Consider the following 18,179-nt stretch of genomic DNA (forward strand, 5'->3'; position numbering starts at 1 on the left):
CTCTCTACTATTTTCATTTTATTGCTCTGCATTGACCATCACAAAACCCAGCAAGAAACAAATTTTACGCCTACACACACCACAAAACCTAGCAAGAGACTGATTTCCCTCCCACTTCCAACACCACTTCTTCTCTCTTCCCAGTCCAAGTTTCAGATTTTTTTTTTTCTCTTACCCATAGCCCAAAAACCACATATACAAACTCTCTTAAACATACAAACATAAACCCATAGACACCCAAATCAAAACAGAGATGAGTGATGAGAGGGTTTTTATATGTGGTTGTCAAGAACTACTTCAAGGAAATCAAGCAGGCAGTTTTAGGCTAGGTTCCCATAAATCTCCCTACCCTGACGTTATGTCAGCTCTTTTTTCCTTTTTTCTTTTTTGAGAAATTGTCCATAATGACATGAATAACATGAATTCTTATTTCATTAAATCAACCAACAGATAGCAAATTAACTAAACAGACAGCAGATAGAATTCTCAACAACTTGATAAATTTCAGCTGAGTCCTGACTTCAAATGTATCACCCACATGACTTTGAGAAATAACATCATGACTTCAAGACTCAAGCTGATCCTTTCAAAGTTTGTCTGCCCATAACTAATTCAAGACAACTTGATCATTACACAAGTTATCAACTAAATAAGAAAACTAGAGGAAGAAAGGCTTTATGACTCTCAAATTGGACATAGAGAATGCATATGATATTATAAAGTTTTGGCTTTTTGTATAAGATTCTCAAAGTTTTAGCTTCAATTATATGTGGATAAATCTAGTCCAAGAATGTATATGTCTCATATTTCTCTGCCCTTGTCAATGGCTCTCTGCATGGTTTCTTTAAACTGGAGAGGGGGCTTCATCAAGGAGACCTCTCTCCCTTCCTCTTTATAGTATGTGCTAAAATCGAGCATATTTTGAATGGCTTCAAAGTGTCTAGAATCTAGATCTTGTCCCAGTATGGGGCATCTTCTATTTGCACAGGAGTTACTAATATTTGCTAGTTTAAAAAACAATTTTGGTTCCTGTTTGGGCAAACAGTTAATTTATAATGATCTAGAATGGTCTAAAGCAAGAACATTAGTTATGTACTCTTATCAGAACTAGGTAGTCTCCTTAATCTCAAAGCCTTGCTACCTTCCAGTCAAGATACATGGCCATTCCATTAAACCCCAACAAATCCAGAAGTCAATATCTAGCATAAATTGTAGGGGGGAAAAGAAAGCATCGCAAGGTTCAAAGTTTGGGAATTAGCATCTCCAGAATCGGATGTAACTTTGCGTCCAAACACTTCTCTCATACCCTGTAGAAGCAGAAGCCTTATGCGTAATCCCATTTTAAAAAAATAAAATAAAATAAAACAATAAAATAATAAATAAATAAATAATCAACAGTCGAAGGAAGAGGTGCTATCCCAATCTAAAGAGTTTGCCTATTTCTCCTCTTTACTTGCCGTATTCTTTGGATTTTCCTAAATCTGCCTGCTTTGAAATGGTTGGGGAATAACAAATGCTTGTATTTAGAATCGTGGCCCCGTGGGATACTATTGTAAGACAAAAGGGGTTGGAGGTTTGGGGATGAGACACGTGAAAGACATAAAATAAAGCACTTGTAGCCAAAATGAGTAGAAACATGCTACCTGACCAAGATATGCTGGATGAAGATTCTAAATTGAAATATATCTGAGGCAACTCATGAAAGCTAGAGCTCCTAAAAAATGCTATTGGCAATGGAAATCTATTTTAGGCAGTAAGATTTTATTGCAAAGGGGAGTTTGCTTAAAAGTAGGAAATGTGGTTGGATGTTATGTGATGGAGAAACCTTGGGTTCCTTCCCTTCTAGATTTCAAGCTTAAACCTAAACCAAATCACCTTATCCATGTTAATTGGGTTCAAAGTTAATCTATAATAGTCCTATTCAGTGGAAAGGAGACCAATCCATTCAATTTTTTACTCAAGTTAGTTGCAAATATTTTGAGGATAGGAATGAAAACATGTCGAGTTTGATATCAAGATGACAAGAGTCAGAGTTAGTTGCAAACATTTTGAGAATAGGAAAAAATAACACGTCGAGTTCGATATCAAGATGACAAGACGTATCTCTCTTCTTTTCGGAAGGCATGCTAACGAACTAGTCCGTTCTATAGCGCGCTGGGCATCTAATTGTAGCCGAAGAGGAATGTTCACCATCTCTTCACTTCCTGGATCAGTCCTAAGAGCCCAACAAGCTAGTTGTCAAGTCTATTCAGAGATTAATTAATAGAAAAAATCATACCATGCCTGATAAACATTAGATACATATGAATTGACTTCATTATAAATATAATAGCTATATTTAGAATTGGCACCTTGCTTCACCCAAGCTATTGTCCTTTTGGAGACATATTTTAGGCAAAGCAAGAACTTGGTGCCCTCCTAGTCAGAAAATTATGCCTGTGTCAACGGAGCAATTAATTTAAAACAGCAATTGGCACGCAGCTGAAATTCACTGAACATATAGAGTAATACCGTTTTCTCATAAGTTTTTCCATAAAAAGCATCTTAATGTATCATATAGTGGAATATAACATTCTTATGACATGATATTCATACATCTTCATTCCAAGGCAAGTTATTCTGAATAACGATATGGTTTTACTGACAGCTACCAACTGCCCAGAGAGTTTTCACTCCGCACGCAGGACTTCAATCTCAAAAACTAGGACAGAGTTAGGCTTTATACCCCAAGCAGCAAAGCCAGAAGAACCATAAGCATAATCAGGAGAGCACTGAAAAATTATCAAACAGGAACACAAGATAAGGAATATTTCTTGTTATGACTCACAAAATGCATGCCAAATGAAAAGCAAAATGACATACAATGGACTTGTAACCTTAAAGCAATTATCTTGAAGAGGCAGAGAAACAGCTTGTAAGGTTATGAGTAGCGACAATTTAGGATGTCGAGTTAAGTAATGAAAGAAATTCAAAATTAGGGTGGTGTTTGGCATATAATAGAACCAGGTCAATGTTTTCAATATGATAAATTTTAGACTCTAAATTTGGGTCTTTTACATTTTGATCCCTGAAATTCAATTGTCCCTAAACTTCCAAACTGCATTTGATGTCATCCTTCAACTGGGCTGCTGTTAAGGCCCCAAAACAATGTAGAACCATATTCTTTCCCATTTTACCTAAACACTCCACCCCCCCCACTTTTTTTCTCTCTATTTTTTTTTTTTTCACTTTTCTTTTCTCCTCTAGCCACCCCACTCCTCTACTTCTTACTCTAGCCAAACTAAGCTTCACTCTCAGTTTGAGTTGTTGGTTGTGTGTGGGTGTGGGTTGAAAGCGATTTGGAGTGATGTGCTGATGCCTAACGGCAATGGGTTGGAGGCAATTTGGGATGATGAGCAGCCACCAATGGGTTGAAGGGAAATTGGGGTAGCGGTTTGAGCATTCAGCAGCGTTGATAAAGATGTAAATTGACAGTGTATATGTGTTATAAGCAGGATTGGCTGTGTTTGAAGCCTTGGCCAGCAATGGGCTTTGATGGAGGTTCAATGATGGTAGTGGTGATTTGGCTTGGTGCGTCGACAGCAGCATGTGTCAGGCAGAGGTAGCTTGGATTTGACTGAATGTTGTAGGTGCAGCAGTAATCTATCAAAATAGGTTGTGCTGCCCGATAGATACAATAGAATTTCAACTTATGGCGTCCGCTCTATGATGATTGCTCTTTACCATTAGGCCAAGACACCAATTGGTTTTTTTGGTGTAGGTAGGGTTTGAAGCCCTAATTTCCTATTTGAAGACAAGAGGCTTTAACCATTTAAGCTAATTGGAACCTACAAAGTTGGACAGCTACATCATTGAAGATGTTAATCCCACTGGCTGCATTGAAAAGTTCCAATCTTCTGCTTACTCCAACGAAAGCCCAATACTTCTCAATTCCAATATCAATCATATCCAGGGGGGTGGGTTAATCGCTTTTTTTTTTTTTTCCTTCGGTAGTCATTCATTTTTCTATGTTCTTTTTTCTTTACAATATCTTTTGCCAGTGTGTGAAAAAGCCATCCTGATATACAATTCCAGAAATTCCTCCTTCAATAGAATAGGATTTCATTTTCCTAATCCTTTTTATTTCCCTCTAGTTTGGAGAACAATAGCATGAGATAGGTGATCTGAGTTAAAGAATCAGGGGAAAATTTTTATATAAAATTAAGGCAAAAACTGTTGCAAATTCAACTATATAAAAGAGGCCGGTGGTGGGCAAGGTCATGTGAAAGGGGCAGATGGAAAGAGGGGGGGGGGGGGAATTAAGGGCAAAATGAGAAAAAATTTCAAAACTAAATTTTTTCAACAGTAACTAGCTAGTGGATGGAAGTGCCACATTGAACACGGTCTCATAGTTTAAGGACAAAATTGAACATTATGGACTAAAATGAAAACAAAACAAACCTAGACACTGTAAAATATAATTGAGACCAAATTTTTTGATTCAGAGAACTAGTTCTAAAATAAAACCCTTCAAATTCAACTTCTGCTCCATTTAGAACTGGAGCAGATACCCACAAAAAATCAACTTCAAATTCTTAATCTTTCCAATGGACATTCCCACCAAAACAAATTTTAAATATTCACTTTTTTAAAAGCATACATAGTCCCACCCAAAAGATATTTTAAATTTTACATTTCCAGATAAATATTCCTACAAAAACTACTTCCTTCTTTTAAAAGTAAATAAAAAATTCCTTCCCAATTAATTTTGAACTTTCAACCTTATAATTATAAATATAAGCCAGGAGGATAGAAAGGATTAGGTTTATAATAAGGCTTCAACGATAAATTTTTCATAGCAGAAATGAAGAAAAGGGTGGTAATTCACAAATGAGACATTGCAAATCTGATGTGGCAATTGCAAATTTTAGGACTAGGGTTTAATTATTGTTGTTGTTGTATGTGAGAAGAAAAACAATATAGTTAATGTGTGTGTGGTTTTCTTGGTTGTATAATTACCAACTTATGACATTAAAATGCTGTGGCTCTTCATAATATAGTCTGTGTGTGTGTGTGTGTGTGTGTGTGTGTGTTAAGTTCACTATAGAGTATAAACAAAATAGATATAAACTAAAAAAAGTTTCAATCAGACTTTTGAGAAATTTCATATTAACCAAAACTATATAATTCATATATAGACCAGTTGGATATCAAATAAAACCAATTTGATCAGGTTTCAACTTTGGAGAAATTTATATGAAAAACTAAACCGGTTCCATAGTTTAGCACACAAAGCCTAGGGCATTAGTTAAGAAGGTATCAAGAACACTAATCCAACAAATATGCAGAACATACTAATTTTTTAGACAGTTAAAAGAAAGAAAAAAAGGTTTGATCCAGGACCTCATGTAACAAAAAATGTGTATGGTGCTAATATAATCACAACCTATGAGAAAGTTCATAATGTTCATTCCCCAAAAATGACAAACAAGTGAAACATGCCAAAGATGACACCACGTCCCATAATGGAAGTTTTCCAAAGATGACACCATTGAACTTCAAAATACTTTCAGACTCCATTTGATGTGCAAAAAAAATAGAAATTTGAAATAGTAAAAGTAGCACACAAATTGATTATTACCCGCAGACGAGCAACTTCTCCCAATTGCATTCCCAGCACACCTTCATCCCATCCTACAAATTGGTTCAAAGGGAAAAATAATTATTTCCAAAGGTATACTCTATAAATCTGCTAAACCAAAAAGGATGAACTCCTTAACATGAAATATGAAGGGGGAAAAAAAAAATTCAAGTTGTACGATAAATCTGCCATTCTGCTATTTATAGTGAATTCTCTTTAAACTGTATGAAAAAACAGAACATAGTGGTCATATCATTTATCTTGAGACATTTGATCCATATAGAAAATATGTAACTTGCTACAATGTTTAACCATTAGTTCTCATACGACAGCACCGAATATTCAGACCTTCCACCTAATCAACAACAGTAGCAGATTGGCAAATTTTATCAGGCAAAGAGCAACGGAGAAGAGAAAATGGGTGATCAAGGTTGATGGGACAAAACAAGGTCAGGCTTCAATTTGGAGTATCAACTATCAAGCCTATCTTTCTACCCATGAACCAAATACTGGTAAACTTTTGTGACAACACACGCATATACTAGATCTTGAACCCACGACCTCATTCCGTACCTTCCTTTTACAAGTAAATGAGACATCATTTGAGCCAGAGTTCATTGCCTAAATACTGCTAAACTTATCAGACTAAAAAACAAAATCATACGAGAAAGCAACCCAATGACACTAACTGGTCAGAACTTTGTGATCGTAACAAAATAAACTTTGTGGTTTCAAAAACAAGAAATTAAACACCTAGCCTATATTAAATTCCAAACACAATGTCATTCCACATTAGTTTGTTATACCCCTAGAATAGAAGGTTAAAACTGTAATTTTGCCTATGTTTTATTTGCAGAACATAGAATATGAAACAACAAAATCGGTAGAGTTACCTTTAATTACAGAACCTTGGCCAATTTTGAAACTGAATGGCTCCTGCCCAGGATCCTTTGTACTAAAAAACCATGACAAATATGAAATATATTTGTAAATAAGACTCCTCATTCCAATCAAAATTTTAAAAAATAAAAAAGGTAGTACAATCCTTACCTCCAAAATTTTTGAGAGAGATCACCATTTTTCCCTGAAAAAATAATAATAATAATAAGAACATCAAGGAAATGAAGGAAAAAAAAAAAGTAGAGAGAGAGAGAGAGAGAGAGAGGGTAACCGTAGCCAGTGCAGTGGACGGTGACGTTCTGACCGGGTACGGGCTTGGGACCGGTTCCGGGTCTCAAAACTTCCTTCTCCACTCCCATATTTGTTTTCAGTCTTTGCTTTCTTTGATTTAGGGTTTTGTTCGATCCAACACTCGACCTCGATTTGCCCCTTCACACGCTTTATAATGGTTTTTTTTTTTCTTTTTTTTTTAAGATGAGATTTATTTATTTGTATCCTACCTGTTTGGACCGAATTTTTTTTATTCTAAAATACCTCTACATCCTTATGTTAAAATAGGGACAAAACTAAAAGATAATCAGATAAAAATATAACCCTATTTTTCACTAAAACATTGCTTAAAAAATAGGACCACTCTCCTTTTGATTTTCAAATTTATTTATCTACTTATAAATTAGATTCTTAAAATAAAAATTATATATATATATATAAAAAATAAATAAAAAACTTAGATTTTTTTTTTTACTAAAACCACTTAAAAAAAATGCCTCATCATACACGTGAAGTGCGTGTGATAAGGCTAGTTTATTTTAAGCAACCAGAGGTTTTTTTTTTTTTTTTCAAAGCAAAAAGCAACCCAATTTGATAAAAAAATAAATGTGCATGCTAAATTGCTCGGTGAGTGATGAACACTTTGTACATAGGCTCATCATTCATAATTGGTTACTTTAACAAGTTGTAAAGTTGGATGTGTTTATAGTATTGTTTTGATAGAGTTAAAATGGAATTAGCAATTATTTAGATATTACCCCAAAAAAAAAGTGCACAAAAATTCCTATAGTTTTTCCCTAAAATACCAAATCTCTTGATTTTCGTATTATTTTATGTATAAGGTTATTTAGTTGAAACTAAAAACTTTTTTGTTAAAAGTACTGTATATAAAGCTTTAAAGGTACCTGAAAAATAGTACAATAAGACCCACAAATAATACCAAAAAGTGCAATGGAACCAATAAATAGTAGCAAAAATAAGCTGAATAGTAACAAAAATAAGCTAAATAGTAAAAAAAAAACTAGCTTTTTAAACCAATGTCAAATACACACTAAATGATATCAGTGGATCTTTGACTCAAGTGCCTTTATAGCCAAAGAAACTTAACCAATCTTCCCCACAATAAGTAATCTTTCCAAAAATGGATTTTTTATTGGACCCAACTTGACAACAGCTTTTAAATATAAAACCCAATTCGAATGGTTTTTTTTTTTTTTTTTTTGGTTGATACCAAAATAAGAAGTTTACATAAAGGCTGGATTAAACCAGCAAAGTTTGGTAGGCATCTGAGTTGCCTTTTTAGCTACATTACATAAGTATTTAACCAGCACATGGGATACTAAGATCATATGACAAAGGAGACCATTTTGTACAAGAAAATTCAGATCAACAAGTCTTGTGTGGTCCTGCCAATCAGACGCTCTCCTGGTGTTGAAGATCTTGACCATACCTTTGCTGTCACTTAAAAGCAAAACACGAGAAAAACCATGATGTTTAGTAGTAAGACAAGCTTCCACCACAGCTTCAAGCAAAAAACCAAGTGTTGTATCAGCTAAACTACTATTAACACCAAAGAACACACGAACTCCTTGAAGATTAGCAGCTTCAAGATCCTGCTGTGGATTGGATTGGAGATTGAGATTTTCTTGGGAGGAAAACTGAGTTGGATTGGTCTGAGAATGCATCCTTTTACCTTCCTTTGAGAAGAAACCACAAAGAAGCCTCTAACGGATGTTCCTCCCTAGCCGTCCACATTCTACTCTGAATCTTTTCTTTGTAAGCAGCTGCCTATTTTCCAAACATTCCTCACTCTGCAAGTTGAGAGACCAACCCGAGTCAGAAGCAACTGAAGCAGGGGAGGGTGCGCCTGGGCCAAGGTTTGTAAGCTTAGTATTAAGAATGTTGCTGAGTCCAATGTCCAAGCTAACTGTTTGATTATGAGCTGTTTCCACCTGTGTTTCATTATCCACTAAATACTAGGTCCAAGACTCATCCTGGCCCAATTCTTAAGACCTTCTAATCTGAGGCCCATCACTGGAGCCATTAACTTCAAATCTGTTCCTATCAACTCTTTGAATTAAGTCTTCAAAATAAAGGACAGGCATCTCAGGTATCTGTTCCCCACTCCATGCATTCCTACGTACCCATTCAGGGCAGTCCTTATTGAGCCTATATAAATTGAACATCAACACTGTCTCATCATTGTCAGTAGCAAAGGAAGATCTAGAATTCTCTCTTAAGGAACCATTAGTCATGAAGGGTCCATTATCTCCCACCCAAGTCCAGTGCAGATTAGAACCAGAAGGTAAAGCACACGGATGTCTCAGAATAAAAGTAGCAGTACCCTCAGGATTGTCGTCAAGAGACTGAGTAGTTAGGGTTGTTTGATCCAGGTTAGTGTTAGGCAGATTGTCAGGGTTCGGGGACAGATTTGGGTTGGAAGCAGGGGAAGTAAGGGGAGCCTGAGTGATGGGAGGGTTACCTAATGACAGGGATAAAATCGCAGAATTAAGGTTTGCATGGTCATGCTTGGATTGAGGGGTGACCAAAGGAGATGGATTAGGGAAAGAACCTGTTGGATTAGGCATGCGTGGGGTCTCAGGGTCAGGAAACATATGGTTATTATCTTCCTAGATATGGTCAGTATGGGGGGGGGGGGGAGGGGTTAAGAACAGGGGCATCAAAAGTGGTGTACAAGTTTGCAAGTTTGCATGTGGGTGATGATATTGTTGTAAGTTTCCATACCTCACTTGGGTAGTCCATCCTCGTCTTCTGTTATAGAACGCCCTTAGCTCGTTGTGAAAATGAGGTTCTAAGGAATCAAACCCAAATTGGACATGGTGAGTGCGTTGAACCCGATTTCTTTGACGAATGAGCATTCTCTCAATCATATCCATGCTCTCATTACATTGGCTCCTCATATGTCCTATTAATCGACACTGAGTACACAGTTTGTGTACTCCCTCATATCTACACTGCACCCAAGTTCGAGAGCCATCATCAAGGCGTAGCATAAAACCTGCAGTTAATGGCATCCAAGGATCAACTCGAACCCTTATTCTCATAAATCTAATATTTCTGGGAATACAGTCCTCCCAATCCACTCTTTCAAAAATACCCATAATTTGACCCATGCGTTCAGCCAATTCAGGATATTGATACTCCAGTGGAAGACCATGTAGCTGAACCCACAGAGAAACATAATTAAGCTATAACTAACTAAGAACTAAATTAGGCCTCCATTTCTCCAAAATAAAAAACGCACCATTTACAGACCATGGACCCTCAGCACAGAAATGGTTTAGATCTTCAGGAATCTCAAAATGTATGAGATAGAAGAACGAATCCCTTCCTATAACTGAAACCACCCCTCTGAAAATCCATGCAAAGTTAATAATCTGTTGCAAATGGTGAACGGAAAATTTCCTGTAGTCTAAAAGGAAGCCAATGGCGCAATGACTCCAAAAATCCCTTTCCATGTTGAGATTTTCAGTATTCGCTTCAAGAACAGGCCCATACCTAGCAAAAGGAGACTCAAATTCATCGCTGGTATGAGAAGAATCATCAGAGTCTTCAGTGAAAGGACCAACACTTATGTCAAATCCACTACTCTCAGACCAACCAAACTCCCTTGCTGGGAACTGGTCCCCCATGGTCAGCAAGGAAATCAAAAGTACAAGATTCCAAAGGAACCAGAGAAAGACACGAAGAAGAACAAGACAAAGAAGGTTAAGAAAAGGAACAAAGGTTGAAAGACCGGGTGGTAAAGGAGTTGCAAAGGTGTGTTGAAAAGATAACAACAGAGAATAGAGAAAGATTGATACAAAAGATACAAACAGAACCTATATCTCAAACACGTCAAAACAAAACACCAACTTAAGAAAAGAGATAGAAGAAGTGGGAAAAGACAGGAGATAGGTAAGTCATAGAGATGAGATTGTAGTGGAAGGCAGTGATAAGAGAAAGGTACATTAGGACAAAGCAAAAAGATTTAGGAAACAACGCTGATACAAATGACGCCGTCGAAACACCAACTTAGTTGAGAGAAGGAGCTCTCTAGATGAGAGAAAGAAAACGTAATAGAGCTAACCCAATTCGAATGTGAGTACATGTCTTCTCACTTATTTGAGCACTCCTTAGCCCACTAGCACAACACTCTTGTGTGATAGTCTATCCACATTGCATACAAGTCTTCTATGAACAAACAAGGCATATTAAGATTAAGTGTCACTTCATTCGACATCACTTCAAGTAGTATAGTCTCCACCTCCACTCGATTTTTTTGAAGACCAACTTGCACACATCTTCATCGAATCACATTTGCCTGACCGCTTTGGTGGTGATCTTGCTTCCAAAATCCAAAACATTTGCCTAACCACTTTCGTGATCTTGTTTCCAAAATCCAAATGATTTTCTCCACTCTACCACGAGATTGAGAGAGATGTTAGCATGTAGTTGTGACATTCACCATATATGCTTTTGACACATGCTCAAATGGACCGATTCTTCATTTAAAAATAATTAAGGGCCCCTCAAATCAACTTCTATTGTATATTTATAAAGATCATTTGTAAATGTACGGGACACAAATAATATACAGAAGGCAAACAATGTATTCTTCTCCCTCTTCTTTTCCCTCTCTCTTAATTTCAACAACAGTCATGCTAATAAAATAAATAAATCTTTTGTAAGGTTAATATCATTTCATGAATGATGACAAATAATGAAGAATAAATAAATTAGTACTATGCATAAAAGAAGGCGTGCACCAACATTCAGGTGACCTAATCGGTAAGAAATCGAGTTAACAAGTCTCAAAACTGGAGTTCGAGTCTCAACAACTAATTAGGAGATCCTACGAGAGAGCGGTTAAGGTGTAATTATGATCACGTCCAAATAGGAAAGCTACATTAATCCCTCCAAATCATTTTTTATTTACCCAAAAAAAAAAATTAAAAATAAAAGAAGGTGCACAATTTTTCTGACTCCTATAAGATGTTATTGCAAGTCTGCCATATTCATGTTTGGCAAAGATAGTCTGTCATATTCATTTTTCATCATGGTTGGGGATACTTAGATAAGAGGATCTAGAAGAACAGCAAAAAATAAATACGGCCGTACCAATCGATCCCCCACATATATATATAGTCTTCATTTATAAAACTTTTAGAAAGAAGAAATGATAGCACTAACTTTTACCTATTTTTTACCAATAAAAATTGATTAGATTTTTTTTTTTGGGTAAATATTGGGGTGAGCAAAACGTTGCCGGTGCCGACCCAACCGACCGGCGCCGACGACACCGTCCCGACACCAACGCCGACCGATTCCGATGCCGGTGCGGGGCGGTCATCGGATCGCAGCAGCCTCCACCGATCTACACCGAACCGAACCGACCCCAGTTTGAGTTCTCCCCCACTTTCGATACGGCGTCATTTCACAGGTTTTGATTTTAAATTTTTTTAATGAAACAACGTCGTATGGGTTGGGTGTTATTAAAAAAAAAAAAAAAAACCAAAACGGTGCGTTTTTAGTCTGAAAGGGGTATAAATTCATTCTTAACGGTCTGAAGATTCTTTTAACTCTCTCTCTCGGTCTCGCCTAACGAAGTGACACTCGCCTGAGCTCCCGCCCTCGCCTGACGCAGCGACGCTTGGCCTGAGCTCTGGCCGTCGCTCACCAGTCACGGCAAACCAACGGTAAGGCTTTAACTCTCTTTTTTATGAAGTTGGTTTTCATTTGTTTGGTTAAGCTTGAATGATTAAGTTTGTTTGATTGAGTTTGGGAAAGCATGAATGTGGTCGGGTTTTGTTTTTTATTTTTTTTATTTTTATGAAGTTGGTTTTCATTTGTTTGGGAAAGCATGAATGATTAAGTTGGTTTGATTCAGTTTTGGAAAGCATGAATGTCTTCGGGTTATAACAAACTTACCTTAATATGTATTAAGTAACTTACTTTAGTCCCACTTACTTTAATATGTCTTAACTAACTTACTTTAATATGTGTCACAGTCTACTAAGTACTACTAACCTTTTTTTTTTCTTCCTCAGCATTTTAATTTTTGAGGGAGACAGAGATTGAGTTGTTTTTGGTAGAAATTAAAGTTTTTCCCATCCATTGTGTTGATAAATGGATGGGTGAGCATGTGCATGTGAACAGCATAGCGAATGGGTACAAGGGTTGGGTCCACTTCATTAATTGGACTGTTTTGAGTTTTTGTTTTTGTTTTTGATAATTTGATTGTTGGGGGAGGGGGATTTGAACCTTGGATCGCTCTGTAGGAAACACCAGCAGCTGCCAGTTGAGCTACAACCTGTTTTGAGTTTGAGAGTGAATATAGGGAAATTGCCTTGAGGATGTGTATTGTCTTTGGGTTTATTGAGCAAACTAGAGAGGGAAGTGGACAGATCCCTTGAGTTATGGTGCTGTAATGTTTTTGGAAATATTAGGATTTTAAGTTTTCATGGGTTGGTTGAGGACAAAGTCCATAGTAAGATATATGTTTGAGCTGTAACTCTTAATTGGATGTGAGTTGCACTTGTAACTATTGGATGTTGGGAGGCCTATGGTCCTTTTTATAGTGTTTTTTAGTGTCATCAGGGTTGTCATTATTGTACACAAACATGGTTTTTTTTATTCCCTTTTAAAGCTCTCCAACAATGCATAAAACGGGTCTTTAAAAGACCAAAAAATTGGCCTTGTTGTGGTAAAGCTTGGGCATTTTGAAATACTTTTTTAATGTTATTAAGTGAGGAGTTTGGTTTTTTTAGAAATATATATTTCTGGGTTCCTTAAATCAGGCTTTACTGTTTAAAGTCCAGGCCCTCCAGGGTTCAGGCCAGCATAGGTAAAATAATTTTGAAAAATTAACCTAAGCTGTGGAAACCTTACTTTGGAGGTTTAAGGATTGGTTAGTTTAATATGTAAAGATTGGGTTTTGGTTTCTATTTAGGGCAATCATGTGGTTGAGACATTGAGGTTTATGGTGGACAAAAAGTGGAGTTTGGGTGGTGCCTTGGACCTCTTTGGGTTTTTTTTTGTTATTTATTTTTATTTTTAATGGGTTTGAAGGGTTCAGCACATAATAGTAAGCATTATATTATATATGTATTCATGCCGTGCTTATATTTTCATATTGAATTAATTTTCTATCACTAGAGGCATTTAACCAATCCTTAAACCTCTAAAATAAGCTAGTATACTATACCTAGGTAGAAGGCTAATATTTTATCAACCAATTTTTACTTATTAAAAAATGTAATGGCAGTTTTAGTCTTGTGCCTATTTGACATGGTTGTGCTATTCTTCATTAGGTTCTTGTTGGCATCACTTGGTTGAGCTTGGTTAGCGTTACAAAGTGAGCAGAATTTGCTGATTTGGGATTTTTTTTAAAGACATACTAGTTTTCTCAAACTTATTGTTTTCAAAGGAAATAAGAGTGCTACTTGTATTCAAATATTATGCTAAGTATCTTGTTATTATGTGGAAGTTTTTGCAAATATACATTTTACAATGAGATCTTGTAGGACGAGATAGAGGAAGACCCAAAATAACATTAGTAGAAGTAAAAAAAAAAAAAAAAAAGACTTATCAATTAAGGAAGTAACAAAGTACGATTTCATACAGAATAACATTAGCGGAGTGTTTTATTTTCTATGTTGTATAATTCTTTGCATGTTTTTCTTTCTTCTATTTTTGCATTGCACAAATTCTGGGAATTTGGTTAAATTCTCAACAACCCTAACTATTTTATTGAGGATCCATAGCCGACCCCTAAAATTTGGGATTAAGGCTTGTTGCTGTTGTTGTGATGCATGTGTTCGGTGAGGCATTTCATATGTATACATGTTTCTAAAATATTATAGCTCAATTATCTATTATTTTCTTTGAGAAATTTATTGCTCAATTTTATTCATGATGTTTTGAGAATGTATTGTAATTGGTGATTTTGAATGCTTACAAAAATCTTCATGTTGAGATGTTTCTCTTTTTAAGAAATTAATGTTTGACTATTCATTATGTTTTATAAATGGTTTGATATTTGGTCATTTTTACTTGCAATGGTATGAAAGTATAATGATATTGGAAGTATATGTTTAGGAAAGGTGTTTCCCATCGTTTTGCTCTCTTTTCTCCTAAAAATATCATTCTTCTTCCCTCATTAGTCTTTGTATTACCACCACCGCTGACTCCCTTCCAACGAGTTTAACAATGATAGGAGCTGGAGACCCACCGGGTTTGGCACATGGAATATTTGAAGTAATCTCCAAATTTTTTCAATTGGAATGCTTGATTCACATTTATACACAATTAGGTCAGAAATAATCTAAATACAACGGAAGTTGGAAGTTGCCCTTTCAAAGGGCTGAAAAGGTTGAAACTCATGATTTTAGATTATAGGGCCAAAACCCCATGGAAGTAGTGTTTTCAAGTGTGGAATTTTTAAAATTTATTTAATGTGTATGTTAGGATGAATTTGATGATTTCATTTGCGAATTTTTGTTGTTGTGTTGATCACTTGACACTTGGTTGCTATGAGTTGTAGTAGAATGCATTATGTTGGCCCAACCCTATTGTGGCCAAGAATGCTGAATCCTACATAAATGTTTGTAGTAAAATTTGACTTTCTGTGGGTCACTTGAATACATCATGAGTGTTAGAGTTAAGTTTAACCTTATGAAATGAGTGATAGAAGGCCTTAAAGACTTTTATTCAAGGTCCAGAGGTGTCTTGTTAAGTCTAAATTAACTGAGAATAATAAGAAGGGGGGGGGGGGGGGGGGGGGTGTGAATTGTAAAGTCTTTTTCATCAATTGGAAATGAAGACAAACCGGATTTATTAAATTTTCCCCAAAATTAAATACAACTAAGCCGCATTAATTTCTTTTATTTCCCCCCCTTAAGTTTTTGTTAAGCATGTATATTTCTCTCTCTATGAGCACATTAAAACATTTAGCAGATGATTTTGTATTCTTTGTTTCCAAACTGTTTAACTAATTTACTGACAATGGAAGAAAGGGGTTAATGAAGGAAACTCTTTGGATTTTGACAATTTTATTTTGTTTTGTGTATGTTGTTCTTGTTCGGCACAGTTTAGGGGAGTGTTTTATTTTCTTGGGTTCCATACTGGTTAACCAGTTACTAATTAAGATAGATAGGTTAGTGAAGGATCCTCTTTTGGATTTTGTGCAAACACAACTTACTTTATGGTTTTACAGTAGTTATAATTCATGTGAATTTTTGTTTCCACTTATTGGTTTATGCATGTTAATTCTTGAGACTAAAATTTTGATTTGTTATTTTGTAGCGGTTTGTTAAAGCTTGTTGAGTTCTTACGATTAGAATGATATACACGGCGATTGACAACTTCTACTTAACTGATGAGGAGCTAAAGAACTCACCATCTAGGAAAGATGGTATAGATGAAGCGACTGAAACTATCTTACGAATATATGGCTGTGATCTCATCCAAGAAAGTGGCATCTTGCTTAGACTGTATCCTGTTTTGATTTCTTTATATATTGAATATATGTTGGTATATGAAATTGTATGCTTTTCCTAATTTTGTTGGTTCATCATGTTGCCTTAATCTTCTTACTTACAGACCTCAAGCAGTAATGGCCACTGGGCAGGTTCTATTCCATCGTTTCTATTGCAAGAAATCATTTGCCCGCTTCAATGTGAAGGTTAAACTTTGTCTCCCATCACTCTCTTGCTGAGATATAGATAATAAACAAAGGAAAAGGAATGATTTTTATTTTTTATTTGGAAGTACATTCATGTTCTAGTTTCATATCGATATTGCCCCTCTGCTAAGTCAAATATTTGCATTGAGCTTCATTGAATTAGGGTCCGTTTTCTCTGCAGAAAGTTCTATAAAACTTCTATACCTTGTTTTGCAGAAAGTTGCTGCGAGCTGTGTATGGCTTGCATCGAAGCTTGAGGAAAGTCCAAGAAAAGCAAGACAAGTCCTCGTTGTTTTCCACAGAATGGAATGTAGGAGGGAGAACTTACCAATAGAGCATTTGGAGGTTGGTTCGCAGGTTAGGCATCCACCTTCTTTATTATGATATTAACTTGGTTTTTGTTTTTCATTTTCTTATTTGGCACAAGAATTGAGTTTTCCAAATTACTTATTTTTTTATTTTTCCCCCCTTCTTTTTGGCAGCCACCAAGTATAATGTCTTTGTTGAATAGGTTTTAATTTTAGCAGTTCATGTGTATTTGCGTTTAAAATTATTTTTTTTCCTCTAAAAAAACCAGTAAATTCTCATGTTTTCCTTTTTTTTTCCTAACAGAAATATCATGACCTCAAAACTGACTTGAGCAGAACAGAAAGACATATATTGAAAGAGATGGGATTCGTTTGTCATGTTGAACATCCTCATAAATTCATATCTAACTACCTTGCTACTCTTGAAACACCTCCAGAACTGAGGCAGGAAGCTTGGAATCTAGCAAATGATAGGTACTTCTTATAAATTAACTACTCACGGACACAAGTTATGCACTTTCTATTCTTATCGTTTGGTTATCCGTTGAACACGAAAACTTTGCATCTAGAATTTTTATTGTTCAATTGGCTCTGTTTGGGAACAGCTTATTTAGCTGAAACTAAAAACTTTTTGCTGAAAGTACTGTAGAAAAAGCTAAATGTTAGCTGAATAGTACAGTGAGATCCACGAATAGTACAAAAAGTGCAATAGGACTCATAAATAGTAGCAAAAATAAGCTAAAAACTCTAATAAGCTTCAACTTTCATCACTTCCCAAATACACTCTAAGTGTCATTTAGTTTACATATGTATATGTTGATGTGTGGGAGCCCCTCCATGGTTTTAAAAGCCACACTGGACCGGCGGGTTCAACCATGAACCGGCCAATAATCCAGCCTGGTTATGCTAAAAAACTGGAAATTTAATCAAATCTGGAAAAAACCAGAAACCGGAAATTCAATAGGTAAATTGAGAATTGAGAACTGGACTGGTTAAGCTGGTGATGATTCTGAAAATGCAGCCAAACAGTAGCATTTTCTCTGAAAATGGGTGTGGCAGGTCATGAGGATGGTGATGCAACACTTTACAATCAAGTCCACTCAAAATATGGAAATTCTACCTTGTGGGTTCAGGGTAATTATAGAATACTTGCAGAGTACTATAAATGCATACCCCTCCCCCCTCCCTCTCACATAATTGGGGGTCCCACTAATAAAATTCATGGTGGGACCCACAATTCATGTGAGAAGAGGGGGGAGGGGGGAAGTACGGATGTATGGTACTCCCGGAGTATTCAATAATTTTCTGTGGGTTCATCCCAACTTGCCATCACTGAAAATATTGACTGAAGTAGTACCATGTGTAGCATGAGAATTGAGATCAAGTGATCAAGAGA

General features: G+C 36.1%; 2 protein-coding genes across 4 annotated transcripts; one reads left to right on the top strand and one right to left on the bottom strand.

The window, feature by feature from the left end:
* Nucleotides 1-2,457: 2,457 nt before the first annotated feature.
* On the bottom strand, nucleotides 2,458-6,985 carry LOC115969412 (peptidyl-prolyl cis-trans isomerase FKBP12). Its single transcript, XM_031089048.1, has 5 exons — nucleotides 6,792-6,985; nucleotides 6,671-6,704; nucleotides 6,514-6,575; nucleotides 5,621-5,673; nucleotides 2,458-2,771 (listed from the first exon to the last, which is right to left on the bottom strand). Exons 1-5 carry the CDS (start codon nucleotides 6,877-6,879, stop codon nucleotides 2,670-2,672), a joined length of 339 nt encoding a protein of 112 aa, XP_030944908.1. The 5' UTR covers nucleotides 6,880-6,985; the 3' UTR covers nucleotides 2,458-2,669.
* A 5,044-nt stretch (nucleotides 6,986-12,029) lies between these two features.
* Nucleotides 12,030-17,294, top strand: LOC115968825 (cyclin-L1-1-like). 3 transcript variants are annotated; one of them, XM_031088337.1, is made up of 6 exons: nucleotides 12,030-12,233; nucleotides 12,401-12,489; nucleotides 16,097-16,284; nucleotides 16,394-16,475; nucleotides 16,692-16,832; nucleotides 17,088-17,293. In XM_031088337.1, the coding sequence occupies exons 3-6, from the start codon at nucleotides 16,133-16,135 to the stop codon at nucleotides 17,268-17,270; spliced, it is 558 nt and encodes a 185-aa protein (XP_030944197.1). In that variant the 5' UTR covers nucleotides 12,030-12,233; nucleotides 12,401-12,489; nucleotides 16,097-16,132; the 3' UTR covers nucleotides 17,271-17,293. The 3 variants fall into 3 exon arrangements, with proteins under 3 accessions (XP_030944197.1, XP_030944196.1, XP_030944198.1); XM_031088336.1 differs by lacking the exon at nucleotides 12,030-12,233 and having other exon boundaries at nucleotides 12,310-12,489; XM_031088338.1 differs by lacking the exons at nucleotides 12,030-12,233; nucleotides 12,401-12,489 and having other exon boundaries at nucleotides 16,178-16,261; nucleotides 17,088-17,294.
* The last annotated feature ends 885 nt before the right edge of the window (nucleotides 17,295-18,179 follow it).

Source organism: Quercus lobata, chromosome 11 (assembly GCF_001633185.2).
Source record: "Quercus lobata isolate SW786 chromosome 11, ValleyOak3.0 Primary Assembly, whole genome shotgun sequence".
Classification (NCBI taxonomy): Eukaryota; Viridiplantae; Streptophyta; class Magnoliopsida; order Fagales; family Fagaceae; genus Quercus; species Quercus lobata.

Bases quoted from the DNA above. Each gene is read 5' to 3' on its own strand.
- LOC115968825 (XM_031088337.1), top strand. From the start codon at position 16,133: ATGATATACACGGCGATTGACAACTTCTACTTAACTGATGAGGAGCTA. The intron at 16,476-16,691 runs GTTAAACTTTGT...CTTGTTTTGCAG, and splicing joins TTGCCCGCTTCAATGTGAAG to AAAGTTGCTGCGAGCTGTGT. The intron at 16,833-17,087 runs GTTAGGCATCCA...TTTTCCTAACAG, and splicing joins ATTTGGAGGTTGGTTCGCAG to AAATATCATGACCTCAAAAC.
- LOC115969412 (XM_031089048.1), bottom strand. From the start codon at position 6,879: ATGGGAGTGGAGAAGGAAGTTTTGAGACCCGGAACCGGTCCCAAGCCC. The intron at 6,705-6,791 runs GTTACCCTCTCT...TTATTTTTTCAG, and splicing joins CGTCCACTGCACTGGCTACG to GGAAAAATGGTGATCTCTCT. The intron at 2,772-5,620 runs GTAATAATCAAT...ATAATTTTTCAG, and splicing joins GAGAAGTTGCTCGTCTGCGG to TGCTCTCCTGATTATGCTTA.